Source organism: Barbus barbus (genome assembly GCF_936440315.1).
Source record: "Barbus barbus genome assembly, chromosome: 10".
NCBI lineage: Eukaryota > Metazoa > Chordata > Actinopteri > Cypriniformes > Cyprinidae > Barbus > Barbus barbus.
In genome coordinates this window covers 18,328,526-18,351,558 of record NC_136738.1, presented here as the reverse complement: position 1 = coordinate 18,351,558, position 23,033 = coordinate 18,328,526, and the positions used below count along the sequence as shown (strand labels likewise).

The 23,033-nt window shown below is 47.7% G+C and overlaps 1 protein-coding gene across 1 annotated transcript; it reads right to left on the bottom strand.

Annotated features, from left to right (window-relative positions):
• Nucleotides 1-43: 43 nt before the first annotated feature.
• Nucleotides 44-23,006, bottom strand: LOC306875618 (uncharacterized protein; the record flags this gene model as incomplete). The annotated part of the gene is made up of 27 exons (XM_079426304.1): nt 22,416-23,006; nt 21,342-21,932; nt 20,484-21,083; nt 19,732-20,328; nt 18,659-19,249; nt 17,801-18,400; nt 16,965-17,564; nt 16,213-16,809; nt 15,140-15,730; nt 14,282-14,881; nt 13,446-14,045; nt 12,694-13,290; nt 11,621-12,211; nt 10,763-11,362; nt 9,927-10,526; nt 9,175-9,771; nt 8,102-8,692; nt 7,244-7,843; nt 6,408-7,007; nt 5,656-6,252; nt 4,583-5,173; nt 3,725-4,324; nt 2,889-3,488; nt 2,137-2,733; nt 1,064-1,654; nt 206-805; nt 44-90 (listed from the first exon to the last, which is right to left on the bottom strand). Exons 1-27 carry the CDS (start codon nt 22,933-22,935, stop codon nt 44-46), a joined length of 15,486 nt encoding a protein of 5,161 aa, XP_079282430.1. The 5' UTR covers nt 22,936-23,006.
• Between the last annotated feature and the right edge of the window lie 27 nt (nt 23,007-23,033).

The window sequence follows — 23,033 nt, the reverse complement described above, 5'->3', positions numbered from 1 at the left end:
CCAAGTAATGTCAATAACGTTCATTAACCTTCAGAATGTCATATCAGTTCACCACATCATTAACAGTGTAAGCTCTGGCTAACATTACCACTGCGCGTAAAAATAAAGGTACAAAAAAAAGAAAAGAGAAAAGAAAAGAAAAAAGGAGGGGCCTTAAGTAAAAAGACGAGACACAGCGTACTATAAAGTTCTGCCATGCACATACCGGTTACAGTTGGTGAAATTGTAGTGATGGGAATTGGAACAGCCTGGACAGAGGCCAGCAGCTGCTCTTGGACTTTTGGAAGCTCACTGAAGTCGGACACGGTCAGAGCATAATTTGGGTCGTATGAAATTCTCTGCAATTCTCTGCTATCAGAGCCCCTCGATCCTATTCCAAAGGTCAAAACTCCAAGCTCTTTCAGAGAGGAGGCTGCTGCATCAACACTGTCAGATGACCTTCCCCCGCTAAGCAAAACCAGTATCTGCGGCACACCCTCCAGCCGTCTGCTGCCGGAGGAGGCGGTAAAGACATTGTCTCTGACGTACTGGAGACCTGCCCCCGTGTAGAGGGGTCTGCCTCCTTTGTGCCTCAGACCTCTGACACCGTCGAGAATGTCTTCCTTTGTCGTGTACGTGTTAAGATAGAAATGGGCCTCTGCGTCTCTGCTGTACTGGACCACAGAAACGCGATCTCTGTTCTCAGCTATGTCCAATCTCTCCACCATTCTTTGCACAAACTCTGTCATTGCTGGGAACCCATTCCTAGTGCCATCCGATCCATCCAGCAGGAAGACAACATCTCTCCTCTGCCTACGGCCCTCAGCTAAGAAACAACAGTCATGGGTCAGATGGGGACATTGTAAGGGAAAAAAGGCATATTGCATTACACAGTAGAAGCTTTTCCATTAATCGTGCTTTCTGTGTTTTTCAATATCATCTCACCTCGCGCAAAGTTTTACAACTCAGGAAGAAATACATTTCCTTTTGCAACTCATTAGAACTACAGGTAAAGTAAAGCACACCTCACTACAAACATAAAAGCTGAGAGGAAGTAGAGGAAGCATGTTTGTTTTTTTCTTACCTATCGTCGTGGTAATGGTAGACGTGTCCTCTACAAATACTGTGTCAATGTTGCTGAAAAGCTGCTGTTGGACACTGGGAAGGTCAACAAAGTCACTTACTGAGAGTGCATAGCTAGGATCATGGGAGATCCTCTGGAGCTCCCTGCTGTCTGAGCTCCTTGACCCTATCCCAAAGATAAGCACTCCCAGCTCCTTCAGGGATGAGGCCGGTATGTCAACATTATCAAATGACCTTCCACCACTCAGCAGAATCAGTAACTGGGGCACACCTTCTGTACGTCTGCTTCCAGAGGAGGCAGTGAATACATTGTCCCTCACGTACTGCAGAGCTGCCCCTGTGTTGAGGGGTCTCCCTCCTTTGTGCCTCAGACCCCTGACCGTGTCAAGAATGTCCTCCTTTCTTGAGTATGTGTTAAGATAGAAATGGGCCTCTGGATCTCTGCTGTACTGGACCACGGACACACGGTCTCTGTTCTCAGACACATTCAGTCTCTCCACCATCCTTTCAACAAAGTCGCGCATTGCAGGGAAAGAGCTCCTAGTGCCATCTGAACCATCCAGCAGGAACACTACATCCCTCTTTCGCTCAGCTACGGGTAATGAAATGAAACACACAATCACGTGAGCACTCGGCATCTGATATTGTCTGTTGGTGTGTGCGTGCTCTAGCTAGCAACTGCAAACGGGAAATGACTCTCCCGTCCTTTAAGTTATTTTACAACCAATCCAACGGCCAAATGTTAGTCCCGTCTGCTATAATAACACCTCGTTTTAGTCAGAGTAAAACGGCCTAAAGTTAATGAATACGAAGCCGTGAAATAATGTCTAAATTTAAAGGTTATATTTGTCAAAAGAAAAAAAAAGCACTTTGCCTAAAGCAAACCAACGAGTGAATGAATAAACACTTTAAAATTTAACAGTGCCTAGAGTTCAAGCCCTTGGCTTTTTAGCCTAATTTCCCACGGCTCTGCTCACATGCAATGCTAACTTAAACTGTTCAGGGTCTACTGCATGCTTTGCAAAGAAGGGCTCAGTGTGCTGTTTTCTAGAGGCGTGCGGGAATCTGTCTTACCCGGCACAGTAGTTGTCATCGGTTTGACTTGACCAAGCACGTTGTTGAGGGAGCTGGTAAACTGCTGTTGGACACTGGGAAGGTCAGAGAATTCATTGATGGACTGTGCGTAGGTAGGATCATTGACAATTCTCTGCACCTCTCTGCTGGAATTTCTGGTGCCGACGCCAAAAATCAAGATCCCGCCCTGTTTCAAGGCGGAGGCAGGTGTATCTATGTTATCGCTTGACCGTCCTCCACTGAGGAGGATGAGAATCTGAGGGACACCCGCTTGCTTTCTACTCCCCGCAGAGGCGGTGAAGACATTGTCACTCACGTACTGGAGAGCTGCCCCAGTGTTGAGGGGTCTCCCTCCTCTATGCCTCAGACCTCTGACAAAGTTCAAGATCTCCCCCTTTGTTGTGTAGGTATTCAGATAGAAATTGACCTCTGCGTCTCTACTGTACTGCACTACGGAAACACGGTCTCTGTTTCCATCTATGTTGAATTGCTCCACTAATCTTTGCACAAAGTCACGCATCGCTGGGAAAGTATTTCTAGTGCCATCTGAACCGTCCAGCAGGAACACTACGTCCTTTCTGGGTATGGCGTCATCAGCTAGGAAAAGAAAACAGCATCATTAACACCAGGACATTTCAAAACATGTTTAGAACGTCACGTTAGTTCACGACCTCTTTGACTAGCAAAGCTGCGAGTAATCAACAAGGCACAGCCTGTCAGCTAGCTCACGTTAAGTTCTGCCATGCACATACCGGTCAGAGTCGGGGAAGTTGGAGTGACGGGCATTGCAACATCCTGGACAGAGGCCAGCAGCTGCTCTTGGACATTTGGGAGCTCACTGAAGTCGGACACGGACAGAGCATAACTGGGGTCGTATGAAATTCTCTGCAATTCTCCGCTATCCGAGCCCCTCGATCCTATTCCCCAGATCAAGACGCCAAGCTCTTTCAGAGAGGAGGCTGCTGCATCGACACTGTCAAAAGACCTTCCGCCGCTAAGCAGGATCAGTATCTGCGGCACCCCCTCCAGCCGCCTGCTGCCGGAGGAGGCAGTAAAGACATTGTCTCTGACGTACTGGAGAGCTGCCCCCGTGTTGAGGGGTCTGCCTCCTTTGTGTCTCAGGCCTCTGACACGGTCAAGAACGTCTTCCTTTGTCGTGTAGCTGTTCAGATAGAAATGGACCTCAGCGTCTCTACTGTACTGTACCACAGAAACACGGTCTCTGTTGGCCTCTATGTTGAATTGCTCCACTACTCTTTGCACAAAGTCACGCATAGCTGGGAAAGAATTCCTAGTGCCATCTGAACCGTCCAGAAGAAACACTACGTCCTTTCTGGGTGTGGTGTAAACAGCTAGGAGGGTGGAAAAACAGCACCATTAATGCCAAGTAATGTCAATAACGTTCATTAACCTTCAGAATGTCATATCAGTTCACCACATCATTAACAGTGTAAGCTCTGGCTAACATTACCACTGCGCGTAAAAATAAAGGTACAAAAAAAAGAAAAGAGAAAAGAAAAGAAAAAAGGAGGGGCCTTAAGTAAAAAGACGAGACACAGCGTACTATAAAGTTCTGCCATGCACATACCGGTTACAGTTGGTGAAATTGTAGTGATGGGAATTGGAACAGCCTGGACAGAGGCCAGCAGCTGCTCTTGGACTTTTGGAAGCTCACTGAAGTCGGACACGGTCAGAGCATAATTTGGGTCGTATGAAATTCTCTGCAATTCTCTGCTATCAGAGCCCCTCGATCCTATTCCAAAGGTCAAAACTCCAAGCTCTTTCAGAGAGGAGGCTGCTGCATCAACACTGTCAGATGACCTTCCCCCGCTAAGCAAAACCAGTATCTGCGGCACACCCTCCAGCCGTCTGCTGCCGGAGGAGGCGGTAAAGACATTGTCTCTGACGTACTGGAGACCTGCCCCCGTGTAGAGGGGTCTGCCTCCTTTGTGCCTCAGACCTCTGACACCGTCGAGAATGTCTTCCTTTGTCGTGTACGTGTTAAGATAGAAATGGGCCTCTGCGTCTCTGCTGTACTGGACCACAGAAACGCGATCTCTGTTCTCAGCTATGTCCAATCTCTCCACCATTCTTTGCACAAACTCTGTCATTGCTGGGAACCCATTCCTAGTGCCATCCGATCCATCCAGCAGGAAGACAACATCTCTCCTCTGCCTACGGCCCTCAGCTAAGAAACAACAGTCATGGGTCAGATGGGGACATTGTAAGGGAAAAAAGGCATATTGCATTACACAGTAGAAGCTTTTCCATTAATCGTGCTTTCTGTGTTTTTCAATATCATCTCACCTCGCGCAAAGTTTTACAACTCAGGAAGAAATACATTTCCTTTTGCAACTCATTAGAACTACAGGTAAAGTAAAGCACACCTCACTACAAACATAAAAGCTGAGAGGAAGTAGAGGAAGCATGTTTGTTTTTTTCTTACCTATCGTCGTGGTAATGGTAGACGTGTCCTCTACAAATACTGTGTCAATGTTGCTGAAAAGCTGCTGTTGGACACTGGGAAGGTCAACAAAGTCACTTACTGAGAGTGCATAGCTAGGATCATGGGAGATCCTCTGGAGCTCCCTGCTGTCTGAGCTCCTTGACCCTATCCCAAAGATAAGCACTCCCAGCTCCTTCAGGGATGAGGCCGGTATGTCAACATTATCAAATGACCTTCCACCACTCAGCAGAATCAGTAACTGGGGCACACCTTCTGTACGTCTGCTTCCAGAGGAGGCAGTGAATACATTGTCCCTCACGTACTGCAGAGCTGCCCCTGTGTTGAGGGGTCTCCCTCCTTTGTGCCTCAGACCCCTGACCGTGTCAAGAATGTCCTCCTTTCTTGAGTATGTGTTAAGATAGAAATGGGCCTCTGGATCTCTGCTGTACTGGACCACGGACACACGGTCTCTGTTCTCAGACACATTCAGTCTCTCCACCATCCTTTCAACAAAGTCGCGCATTGCAGGGAAAGAGCTCCTAGTGCCATCTGAACCATCCAGCAGGAACACTACATCCCTCTTTCGCTCAGCTACGGGTAATGAAATGAAACACACAATCACGTGAGCACTCGGCATCTGATATTGTCTGTTGGTGTGTGCGTGCTCTAGCTAGCAACTGCAAACGGGAAATGACTCTCCCGTCCTTTAAGTTATTTTACAACCAATCCAACGGCCAAATGTTAGTCCCGTCTGCTATAATAACACCTCGTTTTAGTCAGAGTAAAACGGCCTAAAGTTAATGAATACGAAGCCGTGAAATAATGTCTAAATTTAAAGGTTATATTTGTCAAAAGAAAAAAAAAGCACTTTGCCTAAAGCAAACCAACGAGTGAATGAATAAACACTTTAAAATTTAACAGTGCCTAGAGTTCAAGCCCTTGGCTTTTTAGCCTAATTTCCCACGGCTCTGCTCACATGCAATGCTAACTTAAACTGTTCAGGGTCTACTGCATGTTTTGCAAAGAAGGGCTCAGTGTGCTGTTTTCTAGAGGCGTGCGGGAATCTGTCTTACCCGGCACAGTAGTTGTCATCGGTTTGACTTGACCAAGCACGTTGTTGAGGGAGCTGGTAAACTGCTGTTGGACACTGGGAAGGTCAGAGAATTCATTGATGGACTGTGCGTAGGTAGGATCATTGACAATTCTCTGCACCTCTCTGCTGGAATTTCTGGTGCCGACGCCAAAAATCAAGATCCCGCCCTGTTTCAAGGCGGAGGCAGGTGTATCTATGTTATCGCTTGACCGTCCTCCACTGAGGAGGATGAGAATCTGAGGGACACCCGCTTGCTTTCTACTCCCCGCAGAGGCGGTGAAGACATTGTCACTCACGTACTGGAGAGCTGCCCCAGTGTTGAGGGGTCTCCCTCCTCTATGCCTCAGACCTCTGACAAAGTTCAAGATCTCCCCCTTTGTTGTGTAGGTATTCAGATAGAAATTGACCTCTGCGTCTCTACTGTACTGCACTACGGAAACACGGTCTCTGTTTCCATCTATGTTGAATTGCTCCACTAATCTTTGCACAAAGTCACGCATCGCTGGGAAAGTATTTCTAGTGCCATCTGAACCGTCCAGCAGGAACACTACGTCCTTTCTGGGTATGGCGTCATCAGCTAGGAAAAGAAAACAGCATCATTAACACCAGGACATTTCAAAACATGTTTAGAACGTCACGTTAGTTCACGACCTCTTTGACTAGCAAAGCTGCGAGTAATCAACAAGGCACAGCCTGTCAGCTAGCTCACGTTAAGTTCTGCCATGCACATACCGGTCAGAGTCGGGGAAGTTGGAGTGACGGGCATTGCAACATCCTGGACAGAGGCCAGCAGCTGCTCTTGGACATTTGGGAGCTCACTGAAGTCGGACACGGACAGAGCATAACTGGGGTCGTATGAAATTCTCTGCAATTCTCCGCTATCCGAGCCCCTCGATCCTATTCCCCAGATCAAGACGCCAAGCTCTTTCAGAGAGGAGGCTGCTGCATCGACACTGTCAAAAGACCTTCCGCCGCTAAGCAGGATCAGTATCTGCGGCACCCCCTCCAGCCGCCTGCTGCCGGAGGAGGCAGTAAAGACATTGTCTCTGACGTACTGGAGAGCTGCCCCCGTGTTGAGGGGTCTGCCTCCTTTGTGTCTCAGGCCTCTGACACGGTCAAGAACGTCTTCCTTTGTCGTGTAGCTGTTCAGATAGAAATGGACCTCAGCGTCTCTACTGTACTGTACCACAGAAACACGGTCTCTGTTGGCCTCTATGTTGAATTGCTCCACTACTCTTTGCACAAAGTCACGCATAGCTGGGAAAGAATTCCTAGTGCCATCTGAACCGTCCAGAAGAAACACTACGTCCTTTCTGGGTGTGGTGTAAACAGCTAGGAGGGTGGAAAAACAGCACCATTAATGCCAAGTAATGTCAATAACGTTCATTAACCTTCAGAATGTCATATCAGTTCACCACATCATTAACAGTGTAAGCTCTGGCTAACATTACCACTGCGCGTAAAAATAAAGGTACAAAAAAAAGAAAAGAGAAAAGAAAAGAAAAAAGGAGGGGCCTTAAGTAAAAAGACGAGACACAGCGTACTATAAAGTTCTGCCATGCACATACCGGTTACAGTTGGTGAAATTGTAGTGATGGGAATTGGAACAGCCTGGACAGAGGCCAGCAGCTGCTCTTGGACTTTTGGAAGCTCACTGAAGTCGGACACGGTCAGAGCATAATTTGGGTCGTATGAAATTCTCTGCAATTCTCTGCTATCAGAGCCCCTCGATCCTATTCCAAAGGTCAAAACTCCAAGCTCTTTCAGAGAGGAGGCTGCTGCATCAACACTGTCAGATGACCTTCCCCCGCTAAGCAAAACCAGTATCTGCGGCACACCCTCCAGCCGTCTGCTGCCGGAGGAGGCGGTAAAGACATTGTCTCTGACGTACTGGAGACCTGCCCCCGTGTAGAGGGGTCTGCCTCCTTTGTGCCTCAGACCTCTGACACCGTCGAGAATGTCTTCCTTTGTCGTGTACGTGTTAAGATAGAAATGGGCCTCTGCGTCTCTGCTGTACTGGACCACAGAAACGCGATCTCTGTTCTCAGCTATGTCCAATCTCTCCACCATTCTTTGCACAAACTCTGTCATTGCTGGGAACCCATTCCTAGTGCCATCCGATCCATCCAGCAGGAAGACAACATCTCTCCTCTGCCTACGGCCCTCAGCTAAGAAACAACAGTCATGGGTCAGATGGGGACATTGTAAGGGAAAAAAGGCATATTGCATTACACAGTAGAAGCTTTTCCATTAATCGTGCTTTCTGTGTTTTTCAATATCATCTCACCTCGCGCAAAGTTTTACAACTCAGGAAGAAATACATTTCCTTTTGCAACTCATTAGAACTACAGGTAAAGTAAAGCACACCTCACTACAAACATAAAAGCTGAGAGGAAGTAGAGGAAGCATGTTTGTTTTTTTCTTACCTATCGTCGTGGTAATGGTAGACGTGTCCTCTACAAATACTGTGTCAATGTTGCTGAAAAGCTGCTGTTGGACACTGGGAAGGTCAACAAAGTCACTTACTGAGAGTGCATAGCTAGGATCATGGGAGATCCTCTGGAGCTCCCTGCTGTCTGAGCTCCTTGACCCTATCCCAAAGATAAGCACTCCCAGCTCCTTCAGGGATGAGGCCGGTATGTCAACATTATCAAATGACCTTCCACCACTCAGCAGAATCAGTAACTGGGGCACACCTTCTGTACGTCTGCTTCCAGAGGAGGCAGTGAATACATTGTCCCTCACGTACTGCAGAGCTGCCCCTGTGTTGAGGGGTCTCCCTCCTTTGTGCCTCAGACCCCTGACCGTGTCAAGAATGTCCTCCTTTCTTGAGTATGTGTTAAGATAGAAATGGGCCTCTGGATCTCTGCTGTACTGGACCACGGACACACGGTCTCTGTTCTCAGACACATTCAGTCTCTCCACCATCCTTTCAACAAAGTCGCGCATTGCAGGGAAAGAGCTCCTAGTGCCATCTGAACCATCCAGCAGGAACACTACATCCCTCTTTCGCTCAGCTACGGGTAATGAAATGAAACACACAATCACGTGAGCACTCGGCATCTGATATTGTCTGTTGGTGTGTGCGTGCTCTAGCTAGCAACTGCAAACGGGAAATGACTCTCCCGTCCTTTAAGTTATTTTACAACCAATCCAACGGCCAAATGTTAGTCCCGTCTGCTATAATAACACCTCGTTTTAGTCAGAGTAAAACGGCCTAAAGTTAATGAATACGAAGCCGTGAAATAATGTCTAAATTTAAAGGTTATATTTGTCAAAAGAAAAAAAAAGCACTTTGCCTAAAGCAAACCAACGAGTGAATGAATAAACACTTTAAAATTTAACAGTGCCTAGAGTTCAAGCCCTTGGCTTTTTAGCCTAATTTCCCACGGCTCTGCTCACATGCAATGCTAACTTAAACTGTTCAGGGTCTACTGCATGCTTTGCAAAGAAGGGCTCAGTGTGCTGTTTTCTAGAGGCGTGCGGGAATCTGTCTTACCCGGCACAGTAGTTGTCATCGGTTTGACTTGACCAAGCACGTTGTTGAGGGAGCTGGTAAACTGCTGTTGGACACTGGGAAGGTCAGAGAATTCATTGATGGACTGTGCGTAGGTAGGATCATTGACAATTCTCTGCACCTCTCTGCTGGAATTTCTGGTGCCGACGCCAAAAATCAAGATCCCGCCCTGTTTCAAGGCGGAGGCAGGTGTATCTATGTTATCGCTTGACCGTCCTCCACTGAGGAGGATGAGAATCTGAGGGACACCCGCTTGCTTTCTACTCCCCGCAGAGGCGGTGAAGACATTGTCACTCACGTACTGGAGAGCTGCCCCAGTGTTGAGGGGTCTCCCTCCTCTATGCCTCAGACCTCTGACAAAGTTCAAGATCTCCCCCTTTGTTGTGTAGGTATTCAGATAGAAATTGACCTCTGCGTCTCTACTGTACTGCACTACGGAAACACGGTCTCTGTTTCCATCTATGTTGAATTGCTCCACTAATCTTTGCACAAAGTCACGCATCGCTGGGAAAGTATTTCTAGTGCCATCTGAACCGTCCAGCAGGAACACTACGTCCTTTCTGGGTATGGCGTCATCAGCTAGGAAAAGAAAACAGCATCATTAACACCAGGACATTTCAAAACATGTTTAGAACGTCACGTTAGTTCACGACCTCTTTGACTAGCAAAGCTGCGAGTAATCAACAAGGCACAGCCTGTCAGCTAGCTCACGTTAAGTTCTGCCATGCACATACCGGTCAGAGTCGGGGAAGTTGGAGTGACGGGCATTGCAACATCCTGGACAGAGGCCAGCAGCTGCTCTTGGACATTTGGGAGCTCACTGAAGTCGGACACGGACAGAGCATAACTGGGGTCGTATGAAATTCTCTGCAATTCTCCGCTATCCGAGCCCCTCGATCCTATTCCCCAGATCAAGACGCCAAGCTCTTTCAGAGAGGAGGCTGCTGCATCGACACTGTCAAAAGACCTTCCGCCGCTAAGCAGGATCAGTATCTGCGGCACCCCCTCCAGCCGCCTGCTGCCGGAGGAGGCAGTAAAGACATTGTCTCTGACGTACTGGAGAGCTGCCCCCGTGTTGAGGGGTCTGCCTCCTTTGTGTCTCAGGCCTCTGACACGGTCAAGAACGTCTTCCTTTGTCGTGTAGCTGTTCAGATAGAAATGGACCTCAGCGTCTCTACTGTACTGTACCACAGAAACACGGTCTCTGTTGGCCTCTATGTTGAATTGCTCCACTACTCTTTGCACAAAGTCACGCATAGCTGGGAAAGAATTCCTAGTGCCATCTGAACCGTCCAGAAGAAACACTACGTCCTTTCTGGGTGTGGTGTAAACAGCTAGGAGGGTGGAAAAACAGCACCATTAATGCCAAGTAATGTCAATAACGTTCATTAACCTTCAGAATGTCATATCAGTTCACCACATCATTAACAGTGTAAGCTCTGGCTAACATTACCACTGCGCGTAAAAATAAAGGTACAAAAAAAAGAAAAGAGAAAAGAAAAGAAAAAAGGAGGGGCCTTAAGTAAAAAGACGAGACACAGCGTACTATAAAGTTCTGCCATGCACATACCGGTTACAGTTGGTGAAATTGTAGTGATGGGAATTGGAACAGCCTGGACAGAGGCCAGCAGCTGCTCTTGGACTTTTGGAAGCTCACTGAAGTCGGACACGGTCAGAGCATAATTTGGGTCGTATGAAATTCTCTGCAATTCTCTGCTATCAGAGCCCCTCGATCCTATTCCAAAGGTCAAAACTCCAAGCTCTTTCAGAGAGGAGGCTGCTGCATCAACACTGTCAGATGACCTTCCCCCGCTAAGCAAAACCAGTATCTGCGGCACACCCTCCAGCCGTCTGCTGCCGGAGGAGGCGGTAAAGACATTGTCTCTGACGTACTGGAGACCTGCCCCCGTGTAGAGGGGTCTGCCTCCTTTGTGCCTCAGACCTCTGACACCGTCGAGAATGTCTTCCTTTGTCGTGTACGTGTTAAGATAGAAATGGGCCTCTGCGTCTCTGCTGTACTGGACCACAGAAACGCGATCTCTGTTCTCAGCTATGTCCAATCTCTCCACCATTCTTTGCACAAACTCTGTCATTGCTGGGAACCCATTCCTAGTGCCATCCGATCCATCCAGCAGGAAGACAACATCTCTCCTCTGCCTACGGCCCTCAGCTAAGAAACAACAGTCATGGGTCAGATGGGGACATTGTAAGGGAAAAAAGGCATATTGCATTACACAGTAGAAGCTTTTCCATTAATCGTGCTTTCTGTGTTTTTCAATATCATCTCACCTCGCGCAAAGTTTTACAACTCAGGAAGTAATACATTTCCTTTTGCAACTCATTAGAACTACAGGTAAAGTAAAGCACACCTCACTACAAACATAAAAGCTGAGAGGAAGTAGAGGAAGCATGTTTGTTTTTTTCTTACCTATCGTCGTGGTAATGGTAGACGTGTCCTCTACAAATACTGTGTCAATGTTGCTGAAAAGCTGCTGTTGGACACTGGGAAGGTCAACAAAGTCACTTACTGAGAGTGCATAGCTAGGATCATGGGAGATCCTCTGGAGCTCCCTGCTGTCTGAGCTCCTTGACCCTATCCCAAAGATAAGCACTCCCAGCTCCTTCAGGGATGAGGCCGGTATGTCAACATTATCAAATGACCTTCCACCACTCAGCAGAATCAGTAACTGGGGCACACCTTCTGTACGTCTGCTTCCAGAGGAGGCAGTGAATACATTGTCCCTCACGTACTGCAGAGCTGCCCCTGTGTTGAGGGGTCTCCCTCCTTTGTGCCTCAGACCCCTGACCGTGTCAAGAATGTCCTCCTTTCTTGAGTATGTGTTAAGATAGAAATGGGCCTCTGGATCTCTGCTGTACTGGACCACGGACACACGGTCTCTGTTCTCAGACACATTCAGTCTCTCCACCATCCTTTCAACAAAGTCGCGCATTGCAGGGAAAGAGCTCCTAGTGCCATCTGAACCATCCAGCAGGAACACTACATCCCTCTTTCGCTCAGCTACGGGTAATGAAATGAAACACACAATCACGTGAGCACTCGGCATCTGATATTGTCTGTTGGTGTGTGCGTGCTCTAGCTAGCAACTGCAAACGGGAAATGACTCTCCCGTCCTTTAAGTTATTTTACAACCAATCCAACGGCCAAATGTTAGTCCCGTCTGCTATAATAACACCTCGTTTTAGTCAGAGTAAAACTGCCTAAAGTTAATGAATACGAAGCCGTGAAATAATGTCTAAATTTAAAGGTTATATTTGTCAAAAGAAAAAAAAAGCACTTTGCCTAAAGCAAACCAACGAGTGAATGAATAAACACTTTAAAATTTAACAGTGCCTAGAGTTCAAGCCCTTGGCTTTTTAGCCTAATTTCCCACGGCTCTGCTCACATGCAATGCTAACTTAAACTGTTCAGGGTCTACTGCATGCTTTGCAAAGAAGGGCTCAGTGTGCTGTTTTCTAGAGGCGTGCGGGAATCTGTCTTACCCGGCACAGTAGTTGTCATCGGTTTGACTTGACCAAGCACGTTGTTGAGGGAGCTGGTAAACTGCTGTTGGACACTGGGAAGGTCAGAGAATTCATTGATGGACTGTGCGTAGGTAGGATCATTGACAATTCTCTGCACCTCTCTGCTGGAATTTCTGGTGCCGACGCCAAAAATCAAGATCCCGCCCTGTTTCAAGGCGGAGGCAGGTGTATCTATGTTATCGCTTGACCGTCCTCCACTGAGGAGGATGAGAATCTGAGGGACACCCGCTTGCTTTCTACTCCCCGCAGAGGCGGTGAAGACATTGTCACTCACGTACTGGAGAGCTGCCCCAGTGTTGAGGGGTCTCCCTCCTCTATGCCTCAGACCTCTGACAAAGTTCAAGATCTCCCCCTTTGTTGTGTAGGTATTCAGATAGAAATTGACCTCTGCGTCTCTACTGTACTGCACTACGGAAACACGGTCTCTGTTTCCATCTATGTTGAATTGCTCCACTAATCTTTGCACAAAGTCACGCATCGCTGGGAAAGTATTTCTAGTGCCATCTGAACCGTCCAGCAGGAACACTACGTCCTTTCTGGGTATGGCGTCATCAGCTAGGAAAAGAAAACAGCATCATTAACACCAGGACATTTCAAAACATGTTTAGAACGTCACGTTAGTTCACGACCTCTTTGACTACCAAAGCTGCGAGTAATCAACAAGGCACAGCCTGTCAGCTAGCTCACGTTAAGTTCTGCCATGCACATACCGGTCAGAGTCGGGGAAGTTGGAGTGACGGGCATTGCAACATCCTGGACAGAGGCCAGCAGCTGCTCTTGGACATTTGGGAGCTCACTGAAGTCGGACACGGACAGAGCATAACTGGGGTCGTATGAAATTCTCTGCAATTCTCCGCTATCCGAGCCCCTCGATCCTATTCCCCAGATCAAGACGCCAAGCTCTTTCAGAGAGGAGGCTGCTGCATCGACACTGTCAAAAGACCTTCCGCCGCTAAGCAGGATCAGTATCTGCGGCACCCCCTCCAGCCGCCTGCTGCCGGAGGAGGCAGTAAAGACATTGTCTCTGACGTACTGGAGAGCTGCCCCCGTGTTGAGGGGTCTGCCTCCTTTGTGTCTCAGGCCTCTGACACGGTCAAGAACGTCTTCCTTTGTCGTGTAGCTGTTCAGATAGAAATGGACCTCAGCGTCTCTACTGTACTGTACCACAGAAACACGGTCTCTGTTGGCCTCTATGTTGAATTGCTCCACTACTCTTTGCACAAAGTCACGCATAGCTGGGAAAGAATTCCTAGTGCCATCTGAACCGTCCAGAAGAAACACTACGTCCTTTCTGGGTGTGGTGTAAACAGCTAGGAGGGTGGAAAAACAGCACCATTAATGCCAAGTAATGTCAATAACGTTCATTAACCTTCAGAATGTCATATCAGTTCACCACATCATTAACAGTGTAAGCTCTGGCTAACATTACCACTGCGCGTAAAAATAAAGGTACAAAAAAAAGAAAAGAGAAAAGAAAAGAAAAAAGGAGGGGCCTTAAGTAAAAAGACGAGACACAGCGTACTATAAAGTTCTGCCATGCACATACCGGTTACAGTTGGTGAAATTGTAGTGATGGGAATTGGAACAGCCTGGACAGAGGCCAGCAGCTGCTCTTGGACTTTTGGAAGCTCACTGAAGTCGGACACGGTCAGAGCATAATTTGGGTCGTATGAAATTCTCTGCAATTCTCTGCTATCAGAGCCCCTCGATCCTATTCCAAAGGTCAAAACTCCAAGCTCTTTCAGAGAGGAGGCTGCTGCATCAACACTGTCAGATGACCTTCCCCCGCTAAGCAAAACCAGTATCTGCGGCACACCCTCCAGCCGTCTGCTGCCGGAGGAGGCGGTAAAGACATTGTCTCTGACGTACTGGAGACCTGCCCCCGTGTAGAGGGGTCTGCCTCCTTTGTGCCTCAGACCTCTGACACCGTCGAGAATGTCTTCCTTTGTCGTGTACGTGTTAAGATAGAAATGGGCCTCTGCGTCTCTGCTGTACTGGACCACAGAAACGCGATCTCTGTTCTCAGCTATGTCCAATCTCTCCACCATTCTTTGCACAAACTCTTTCATTGCTGGGAACCCATTCCTAGTGCCATCCGATCCATCCAGCAGGAAGACAACATCTCTCCTCTGCCTACGGCCCTCAGCTAAGAAACAACAGTCATGGGTCAGATGGGGACATTGTAAGGGAAAAAAGGCATATTGCATTACACAGTAGAAGCTTTTCCATTAATCGTGCTTTCTGTGTTTTTCAATATCATCTCACCTCGCGCAAAGTTTTACAACTCAGGAAGAAATACATTTCCTTTTGCAACTCATTAGAACTACAGGTAAAGTAAAGCACACCTCACTACAAACATAAAAGCTGAGAGGAAGTAGAGGAAGCATGTTTGTTTTTTTCTTACCTATCGTCGTGGTAATGGTAGACGTGTCCTCTACAAATACTGTGTCAATGTTGCTGAAAAGCTGCTGTTGGACACTGGGAAGGTCAACAAAGTCACTTACTGAGAGTGCATAGCTAGGATCATGGGAGATCCTCTGGAGCTCCCTGCTGTCTGAGCTCCTTGACCCTATCCCAAAGATAAGCACTCCCAGCTCCTTCAGGGATGAGGCCGGTATGTCAACATTATCAAATGACCTTCCACCACTCAGCAGAATCAGTAACTGGGGCACACCTTCTGTACGTCTGCTTCCAGAGGAGGCAGTGAATACATTGTCCCTCACGTACTGCAGAGCTGCCCCTGTGTTGAGGGGTCTCCCTCCTTTGTGCCTCAGACCCCTGACCGTGTCAAGAATGTCCTCCTTTCTTGAGTATGTGTTAAGATAGAAATGGGCCTCTGGATCTCTGCTGTACTGGACCACGGACACACGGTCTCTGTTCTCAGACACATTCAGTCTCTCCACCATCCTTTCAACAAAGTCGCGCATTGCAGGGAAAGAGCTCCTAGTGCCATCTGAACCATCCAGCAGGAACACTACATCCCTCTTTCGCTCAGCTACGGGTAATGAAATGAAACACACAATCACGTGAGCACTCGGCATCTGATATTGTCTGTTGGTGTGTGCGTGCTCTAGCTAGCAACTGCAAACGGGAAATGACTCTCCCGTCCTTTAAGTTATTTTACAACCAATCCAACGGCCAAATGTTAGTCCCGTCTGCTATAATAACACCTCGTTTTAGTCAGAGTAAAACTGCCTAAAGTTAATGAATACGAAGCCGTGAAATAATGTCTAAATTTAAAGGTTATATTTGTCAAAAGAAAAAAAAAGCACTTTGCCTAAAGCAAACCAACGAGTGAATGAATAAACACTTTAAAATTTAACAGTGCCTAGAGTTCAAGCCCTTGGCTTTTTAGCCTAATTTCCCACGGCTCTGCTCACATGCAATGCTAACTTAAACTGTTCAGGGTCTACTGCATGCTTTGCAAAGAAGGGCTCAGTGTGCTGTTTTCTAGAGGCGTGCGGGAATCTGTCTTACCCGGCACAGTAGTTGTCATCGGTTTGACTTGACCAAGCACGTTGTTGAGGGAGCTGGTAAACTGCTGTTGGACACTGGGAAGGTCAGAGAATTCATTGATGGACTGTGCGTAGGTAGGATCATTGACAATTCTCTGCACCTCTCTGCTGGAATTTCTGGTGCCGACGCCAAAAATCAAGATCCCGCCCTGTTTCAAGGCGGAGGCAGGTGTATCTATGTTATCGCTTGACCGTCCTCCACTGAGGAGGATGAGAATCTGAGGGACACCCGCTTGCTTTCTACTCCCCGCAGAGGCGGTGAAGACATTGTCACTCACGTACTGGAGAGCTGCCCCAGTGTTGAGGGGTCTCCCTCCTCTATGCCTCAGACCTCTGACAAAGTTCAAGATCTCCCCCTTTGTTGTGTAGGTATTCAGATAGAAATTGACCTCTGCGTCTCTACTGTACTGCACTACGGAAACACGGTCTCTGTTTCCATCTATGTTGAATTGCTCCACTAATCTTTGCACAAAGTCACGCATCGCTGGGAAAGTATTTCTAGTGCCATCTGAACCGTCCAGCAGGAACACTACGTCCTTTCTGGGTATGGCGTCATCAGCTAGGAAAAGAAAACAGCATCATTAACACCAGGACATTTCAAAACATGTTTAGAACGTCACGTTAGTTCACGACCTCTTTGACTACCAAAGCTGCGAGTAATCAACAAGGCACAGCCTGTCAGCTAGCTCACGTTAAGTTCTGCCATGCACATACCGGTCAGAGTCGGGGAAGTTGGAGTGACGGGCATTGCAACATCCTGGACAGAGGCCAGCAGCTGCTCTTGGACATTTGGGAGCTCACTGAAGTCGGACACGGACAGAGCATAACTGGGGTCGTATGAAATTCTCTGCAATTCTCCGCTATCCGAGCCCCTCGATCCTATTCCCCAGATCAAGACGCCAAGCTCTTTCAGAGAGGAGGCTGCTGCATCGACACTGTCAAAAGACCTTCCGCCGCTAAGCAGGATCAGTATCTGCGGCACCCCCTCCAGCCGCCTGCTGCCGGAGGAGGCAGTAAAGACATTGTCTCTGACGTACTGGAGAGCTGCCCCCGTGTTGAGGGGTCTGCCTCCTTTGTGTCTCAGGCCTCTGACACGGTCAAGAACGTCTTCCTTTGTCGTGTAGCTGTTCAGATAGAAATGGACCTCAGCGTCTCTACTGTACTGTACCACAGAAACACGGTCTCTGTTGGCCTCTATGTTGAATTGCTCCACTACTCTTTGCACAAAGTCACGCATAGCTGGGAAAGAATTCCTAGTGCCATCTGAACCGTCCAGAAGAAACACTACGTCCTTTCTGGGTGTGGTGTAAACAGCTAGGAGGGTGGAAAAACAGCACCATTAATGCCAAGTAATGTCAATAACGTTCATTAACCTTCAGAATGTCATATCAGTTCACCACATCATTAACAGTGTAAGCTCTGGCTAACATTACCACTGCGCGTAAAAATAAAGGTACAAAAAAAAGAAAAGAGAAAAGAAAAGAAAAAAGGAGGGGCCTTAAGTAAAAAGACGAGACACAGCGTACTATAAAGTTCTGCCATGCACATACCGGTTACAGTTGGTGAAATTGTAGTGATGGGAATTGGAACAGCCTGGACAGAGGCCAGCAGCTGCTCTTGGACTTTTGGAAGCTCACTGAAGTCGGACACGGTCAGAGCATAATTTGGGTCGTATGAAATTCTCTGCAATTCTCTGCTATCAGAGCCCCTCGATCCTATTCCAAAGGTCAAAACTCCAAGCTCTTTCAGAGAGGAGGCTGCTGCATCAACACTGTCAGATGACCTTCCCCCGCTAAGCAAAACCAGTATCTGCGGCACACCCTCCAGCCGTCTGCTGCCGGAGGAGGCGGTAAAGACATTGTCTCTGACGTACTGGAGACCTGCCCCCGTGTAGAGGGGTCTGCCTCCTTTGTGCCTCAGACCTCTGACACCGTCGAGAATGTCTTCCTTTGTCGTGTACGTGTTAAGATAGAAATGGGCCTCTGCGTCTCTGCTGTACTGGACCACAGAAACGCGATCTCTGTTCTCAGCTATGTCCAATCTCTCCACCATTCTTTGCACAAACTCTTTCATTGCTGGGAACCCATTCCTAGTGCCATCCGATCCATCCAGCAGGAAGACAACATCTCTCCTCTGCCTACGGCCCTCAGCTAAGAAACAACAGTCATGGGTCAGATGGGGACATTGTAAGGGAAAAAAGGCATATTGCATTACACAGTAGAAGCTTTTCCATTAATCGTGCTTTCTGTGTTTTTCAATATCATCTCACCTCGCGCAAAGTTTTACAACTCAGGAAGAAATACATTTCCTTTTGCAACTCATTAGAACTACAGGTAAAGTAAAGCACACCTCACTACAAACATAAAAGCTGAGAGGAAGTAGAGGAAGCATGTTTGTTTTTTTCTTACCTATCGTCGTGGTAATGGTAGACGTGTCCTCTACAAATACTGTGTCAATGTTGCTGAAAAGCTGCTGTTGGACACTGGGAAGGTCAACAAAGTCACTTACTGAGAGTGCATAGCTAGGATCATGGGAGATCCTCTGGAGCTCCCTGCTGTCTGAGCTCCTTGACCCTATCCCAAAGATAAGCACTCCCAGCTCCTTCAGGGATGAGGCCGGTATGTCAACATTATCAAATGACCTTCCACCACTCAGCAGAATCAGTAACTGGGGCACACCTTCTGTACGTCTGCTTCCAGAGGAGGCAGTGAATACATTGTCCCTCACGTACTGCAGAGCTGCCCCTGTGTTGAGGGGTCTCCCTCCTTTGTGCCTCAGACCCCTGACCGTGTCAAGAATGTCCTCCTTTCTTGAGTATGTGTTAAGATAGAAATGGGCCTCTGGATCTCTGCTGTACTGGACCACGGACACACGGTCTCTGTTCTCAGACACATTCAGTCTCTCCACCATCCTTTCAACAAAGTTGCGCATTGCAGGGAAAGAGCTCCTAGTGCCATCTGAACCATCCAGCAGGAACACTACATCCCTCTTTCGCTCAGCTACGGGTAATGAAATGAAACACACAATCACGTGAGCACTCGGCATCTGATATTGTCTGTTGGTGTGTGCGTGCTCTAGCTAGCAACTGCAAACGGGAAATGACTCTCCCGTCCTTTAAGTTATTTTACAACCAATCCAACGGCCAAATGTTAGTCCCGTCTGCTATAATAACACCTCGTTTTAGTCAGAGTAAAACTGCCTAAAGTTAATGAATACGAAGCCGTGAAATAATGTCTAAATTTAAAGGTTATATTTGTCAAAAGAAAAAAAAAGCACTTTGCCTAAAGCAAACCAACGAGTGAATGAATAAACACTTTAAAATTTAACAGTGCCTAGAGTTCAAGCCCTTGGCTTTTTAGCCTAATTTCCCACGGCTCTGCTCACATGCAATGCTAACTTAAACTGTTCAGGGTCTACTGCATGCTTTGCAAAGAAGGGCTCAGTGTGCTGTTTTCTAGAGGCGTGCGGGAATCTGTCTTACCCGGCACAGTAGTTGTCATCGGTTTGACTTGACCAAGCACGTTGTTGAGGGAGCTGGTAAACTGCTGTTGGACACTGGGAAGGTCAGAGAATTCATTGATGGACTGTGCGTAGGTAGGATCATTGACAATTCTCTGCACCTCTCTGCTGGAATTTCTGGTGCCGACGCCAAAAATCAAGATCCCGCCCTGTTTCAAGGCGGAGGCAGGTGTATCTATGTTATCGCTTGACCGTCCTCCACTGAGGAGGATGAGAATCTGAGGGACACCCGCTTGCTTTCTACTCCCCGCAGAGGCGGTGAAGACATTGTCACTCACGTACTGGAGAGCTGCCCCAGTGTTGAGGGGTCTCCCTCCTCTATGCCTCAGGCCTCTGACAAAGTTCAAGATCTCCCCCTTTGTTGTGTAGGTATTCAGATAGAAATTGACCTCTGCGTCTCTACTGTACTGCACTACGGAAACACGGTCTCTGTTTCCATCTATGTTGAATTGCTCCACTAATCTTTGCACAAAGTCACGCATCGCTGGGAAAGTATTTCTAGTGCCATCTGAACCGTCCAGCAGGAACACTACGTCCTTTCTGGGTATGGCGTCATCAGCTAGGAAAAGAAAACAGCATCATTAACACCAGGACATTTCAAAACATGTTTAGAACGTCACGTTAGTTCACGACCTCTTTGACTACCAAAGCTGCGAGTAATCAACAAGGCACAGCCTGTCAGCTAGCTCACGTTAAGTTCTGCCATGCACATACCGGTCAGAGTCGGGGAAGTTGGAGTGACGGGCATTGCAACATCCTGGACAGAGGCCAGCAGCTGCTCTTGGACATTTGGGAGCTCACTGAAGTCGGACACGGACAGAGCATAACTGGGGTCGTATGAAATTCTCTGCAATTCTCTGCTATCAGAGCCCCTCGATCCTATTCCAAAGGTCAAAACTCCAAGCTCTTTCAGAGAGGAGGCTGCTGCATCAACACTGTCAGATGACCTTCCCCCGCTAAGCAAAACCAGTATCTGCGGCACACCCTCCAGCCGTCTGCTGCCGGAGGAGGCGGTAAAGACATTGTCTCTGACGTACTGGAGACCTGCCCCCGTGTAGAGGGGTCTGCCTCCTTTGTGCCTCAGACCTCTGACACCGTCGAGAATGTCTTCCTTTGTCGTGTACGTGTTAAGATAGAAATGGGCCTCTGCGTCTCTGCTGTACTGGACCACAGAAACGCGATCTCTGTTCTCAGCTATGTCCAATCTCTCCACCATTCTTTGCACAAACTCTTTCATTGCTGGGAACCCATTCCTAGTGCCATCCGATCCATCCAGCAGGAAGACAACATCTCTCCTCTGCCTACGGCCCTCAGCTAAGAAACAACAGTCATGGGTCAGATGGGGACATTGTAAGGGAAAAAGGACATATTGCATTACACAGTAGAAGCTTTTCCATTAATCGTGCTTTCTGTGTTTTTCAATATCATCTCACCTCGCGCAAAGTTTTACAACTCAGGAAGAAATACATTTCCTTTTGCAACTCATTAGAACTACAGGTAAAGTAAAGCACACCTCACTACAAACATAAAAGCTGAGAGGAAGTAGAGGAAGCATGTTTGTTTTTTTCTTACCTATCGTCGTGGTAATGGTAGACGTGTCCTCTACAAATACGGTGTCAATGTTGCTGAAAAGCTGCTGTTGGACACTGGGAAGGTCAACAAAGTCACTTACTGAGAGTGCATAGCTAGGATCATGGGAGATCCTCTGGAGCTCCCTGCTGTCTGAGCTGCTTGACCCTATCCCAAAGATAAGCACTCCCAGCTCCTTCAGGGATGAGGCCGGTATGTCAACATTATCAAATGACCTTCCACCACTCAGCAGAATCAGTAACTGGGGCACACCTTCTGTACGTCTGCTTCCAGAGGAGGCAGTGAATACATTGTCCCTCACGTACTGCAGAGCTGCCCCTGTGTTGAGGGGTCTCCCTCCTTTGTGCCTCAGACCCCTGACCGTGTCAAGAATGTCCTCCTTTCTTGAGTATGTGTTAAGATAGAAATGGGCCTCTGGATCTCTGCTGTACTGGACCACGGACACACGGTCTCTGTTCTCAGACACATTCAGTCTCTCCACCATCCTTTCAACAAAGTCGCGCATTGCAGGGAAAGAGCTCCTAGTGCCATCTGAACCATCCAGCAGGAACACTACATCCCTCTTTCGCTCAGCTACGGGTAATGAAATGAAACACACAATCACGTGAGCACTCGGCATCTGATATTGTCTGTTGGTGTGTGCGTGCTCTAGCTAGCAACTGCAAATGGGAAATGACTCTCCCGTCCTTTAAGTTATTTTACAACCAATCCAACGGCCAAATGTTAGTCCCGTCTGCTATAATAACACCTCGTTTTAGTCAGAGTAAAACTGCCTAAAGTTAATGAATACGAAGCCGTGAAATAATGTCTAAATTTAAAGGTTATATTTGTCAAAAGAAAAAAAAAATCACTTTGCCTAAAGCAAACCAACGAGTGAATGAATAAACACTTTAAAATTTAACAGTGCCTAGAGTTCAAGCCCTTGGCTTTTTAGCCTAATTTCCCACGGCTCTGCTCACATGCAATGCTAACTTAAACTGTTCAGGGTCTACTGCATGCTTTGCAAAGAAGGGCTCAGTGTGCTGTTTTCTAGAGGCGTGCGGGAATCTGTCTTACCCGGCACAGTAGTTGTCATCGGTTTGACTTGACCAAGCACGTTGTTGAGGGAGCTGGTAAACTGCTGTTGGACACTGGGAAGGTCAGAGAATTCATTGATGGACTGTGCGTAGGTAGGATCATTGACAATTCTCTGCACCTCTCTGCTGGAATTTCTGGTGCCGACGCCAAAAATCAAGATCCCGCCCTGTTTCAAGGCGGAGGCAGGTGTATCTATGTTATCGCTTGACCGTCCTCCACTGAGGAGGATGAGAATCTGAGGGACACCCGCTTGCTTTCTACTCCCCGCAGAGGCGGTGAAGACATTGTCACTCACGTACTGGAGAGCTGCCCCAGTGTTGAGGGGTCTCCCTCCTCTATGCCTCAGACCTCTGACAAAGTTCAAGATCTCCCCCTTTGTTGTGTAGGTATTCAGATAGAAATTGACCTCTGCGTCTCTACTGTACTGCACTACGGAAACACGGTCTCTGTTTCCATCTATGTTGAATTGCTCCACTAATCTTTGCACAAAGTCACGCATCGCTGGGAAAGTATTTCTAGTGCCATCTGAACCGTCCAGCAGGAACACTACGTCCTTTCTGGGTATGGCGTCATCAGCTAGGAAAAGAAAACAGCATC